Source organism: Nematolebias whitei, chromosome 6 (assembly GCF_014905685.2).
Source record: "Nematolebias whitei isolate Nwh7 chromosome 6, NemWhi1, whole genome shotgun sequence".
Classification (NCBI taxonomy): Eukaryota; Metazoa; Chordata; class Actinopteri; order Cyprinodontiformes; family Rivulidae; genus Nematolebias; species Nematolebias whitei.
The window spans coordinates 48,996,697-48,999,923 of NC_056503.1; the positions used below are offsets into that span (position 1 = coordinate 48,996,697).

Here is a 3,227-nt window from a genome sequence, read left to right on the forward strand (position 1 = left end):
TCAGCAGGTCAAAGGTCGAAGGTCATGGCGTGTTTGGAAGGGCTGCAGGAGAACGCTTCTCTCTAAAAACTATTAAGGACAAAGGACAGATGTTCACCCAGAATGCACTGCTGTCAGCATGGTGGTGCAGGGCTCATGGTTTGGGCTCTGTCAGTCACTGAGTGGACCAGAACTCCTCTGTAGAACAAAGGATTCTGGAGTCCAACAGCTGAAGCTTGAACCAAACTGGGTCCAACAGGACCATGATCAGAACACAGCAGCTGATCTATAACAGAACGGGTCAAACAGAACAGAACCAAGGTGCCTCAACGGTTCAGAGTCCAGAACCTGGCACTGACTGCAACTCTGTGGTGGACCTTCAGAGAGCTGAGCAGAACCCTCACTGAACTGAAAGATGGAAAGAAGAGTGGGTCAAACTCCTCCACAACCACGAGAGACTGAAGTCCTTCAGAAACCCACAGAGGGTTCTGCTGCTGGAGGAGGTTCTGGGTCAGGGCTGGAACCAGTTTTTGATGAACATATGACTCTGTGGAACCTGGGAAAGACCCGATATTGTTCCAACAACCCAAGAACTGAAAGGTGGACTTTGTCCTCACCAACGGTTTGGGTCTCTATGAACCCGTATCTGACACAGAGCAGTGGTTCTGATCCGGTTCTTTTCACGTTGACCAACTCTGCTGCTCCTGCAGAGTAATGAAACCCACAGAGCAGAACCCTGACGGTCCAATCAGCAAGAACACAGAGAACCACGAACGCTGCTATGTCATGAACAGAACTGAGGAGGTCACATGACTACCAGATAACAGGAAGTGGCTAATAACACTGGCAGCACCACTTCCTGCTGCTGGTTAACACTGTCGTCAAACTTCTGATTTCATCCAAACGTTTGTTTTGTTGTTTGTAAACAAATCGATGAAGATGATGATCCTCATCTTCGTCACGCAGAGACGTTCACGTCCCGCAGCGCAATGGTGGCGGTCTTCCCGGCAGTAGCAGCGGCGGTGGTAGCAGCAGTTTGAGGTGGTGAACTAGAGGGGGCGGGGCCACCCGCAGTGGGCGGCGCCAGGCTGTTCTGATTGATTGGTACTGAGTTGTTTGGGAACAGGATCTGCTGCAACGTTCGTCTGAGGTTTGGGTGCAGGCGGCGCTGCGTCTGGTAGAAGATCTCCACGGCAACGCACTTCATCACCCCGGAAACCAGGTCCTCATACAGCGGCACGGTGTACATCCTGGAGGTCTGGGGACAGATGGAGGGCAGGTGAGTCACTCAGGTAACAGTATGAGGCTCAGGTGTTTGGTTTGATCGTGTTTCCTGTCATAAGGAGTTCGTCCGTCAACTCGACGAGCCTAAAGTCACGAGCGATAACCCAAACCTGGTTCCGTTTGCTTCGTCACAGCTCATCTAAATTCTGGAGCTGGTGTGCTAACCCTGACCTCCGCCCCCATTCACATCTGAGCAAATAAAATCAGTTCTCTTAACAATCGGTTCTGGTTCCAGTTCAGAACCGCTCTGACACCCAAGACCCGGTTTGTTTTTAGACAGAATCACTTCAGGCTGGAAGTGGACCACATGTCTGGTCGGGACAGGAAGTTACATTTGGTCAAGGCTAAACTAATTGTCTTGTTGAGACTAGACTCTACATCTGATCAGGACCAGGAGGCACACGTCGTCTGAACTGGACCCTGTATCTAGTTGGGACTGAATGACAGGGGTCAGAAGCCGTGGTTCGTAGGGATTGGACCCCTTGACTCCCTGTCTTGCTGAGACTGGACTCTACATCTGGTTGGAACCGGACCTCATGTCGGATTAGAAAGGTGTATCACATCTGGTCGGGACCAGAAGCCACAGTTTTTGGAACCCCACTCCACTGTTGGGTCAGGACTGGACCCCACGTCTCATCAGGACCAGACTTGACATCTTGACTCAGTGTTTGTGTTGAAGCCGAGGTTCTTGTTCATCTCCCTGGGATCAACCCTGATCTGCTGACTCGGGACTTTTTTTGTTTCGTTTTCATTTTCTTTGTCCATTGTCGTCTGCTCCACATCTGTGTTCTTTGTTTAAAACAGGTCAATTCAATTCAGTTTATTTTTGTAGCACCAAGTCACAACAGAAGTCATCTCAGGGCACTGAACAGATTTATCTGAGGAGCAGACTGCTTCTTCATCGCAGACTGTCATCCTGAGCAAGCATGAAGGCGACAGTGGAAAGGAAAAACTCCCTCATGAGGAAGAAACATTTAGCAGAACGTTAGGTTACTTACCGTAACCCCGGTTCTTTGATAACAGAGTGAGGTTCTTCTCTATGGGAAACGCTCCAGCGTGACCAACTCCAAAGACATTATGTCTGAGTCAGACCAGTGGAGCTGCGCTCAGGGCTCCACCCCCAACATGATACCACGCAACCGGCCGCCTCCTACTAGAGTTGCATTCAGGCCTAAAAACTTTGGCCCGAACCCGTATCATTTTTTCTGAGCCTGACCCGAATCCGACGGATTAATTGTAATTACAGGCCCGAACCCAAAAAATATATATATTTTTTTCTTTGTATTAGGTTTTTACTGCTTTTGTAAGCAAATCAGTTTGAAATGATATTTTAAAAACCTATTTCAAAGAAAGGAAGATATAAGATTTGTTTCACCAAATGGATATTAACATAGAAAACCAATAGCTTAAAAAAAAATCAACTCTAAAGATCGTCTCTTGTATAGATGAACGCTGGTGAAGATTCTCAGTCATCCAGGACGTGGTAACTCCAAAAGAAGATTAAAAACAAAACAACTGGACTTTATTTGTAACTGAAGACGTTTCACTTCTCATCCGAGGAGCTTTCTCAGTTCAAAGAAACAAGGAGTGTTGGATTCAAGTTATAAAGCTGAGGTGTTCTGTAAGCTTGCATAATGCAGACTGACACATGCAGATTGACCTCTCACTCTTCACAATTGAGGCTCGTTAGAGTCTTTGTTAGGCCTGTCGCTATAAACAATAAATCTATTAATCGCATGATAAATGAAAATTATCGACCTCGTTTTCATTTGTCGGCTTTATCGTTTCTTCGTGTCTCTCTCTACTGAAGACACTGGATGACAAAAGACTCAACTCCGGTGTTCTTCACTGACCCCTCCCTTTCTCTTTTCTCTTTAAATTCTGTTTAACCGTCCAAAATTGTGTTTTTGGATCATTCAAAGCAGCTAAGCTGAGAAGCTAAGCTACAAGCTAAGCTAACAGGC

General features: G+C 47.0%; 2 protein-coding genes across 2 annotated transcripts in view; both read right to left on the bottom strand.

The window, feature by feature from the left end:
• Window positions 1-937: 937 nt before the first annotated feature.
• rnpepl1 (arginyl aminopeptidase like 1) overlaps window positions 938-3,227 on the bottom strand; it is a 152,971-nt gene continuing 150,681 nt past the window's right edge. The window contains exon 10 of the mRNA XM_037677959.1: window positions 938-1,237. Within this exon, the coding sequence (XP_037533887.1) occupies window positions 938-1,237 (300 nt within the window). The remainder of the gene's footprint in view (window positions 1,238-3,227) is intronic.
• Window positions 2,162-3,227, bottom strand: part of LOC119411468 (multidrug resistance-associated protein 5-like) — a 27,919-nt gene continuing 26,853 nt past the window's right edge. The window contains exon 29 of the mRNA XM_037678419.1: window positions 2,162-2,179. Coding sequence (XP_037534347.1) covers window positions 2,162-2,179 — 18 coding nt within the window. The remainder of the gene's footprint in view (window positions 2,180-3,227) is intronic.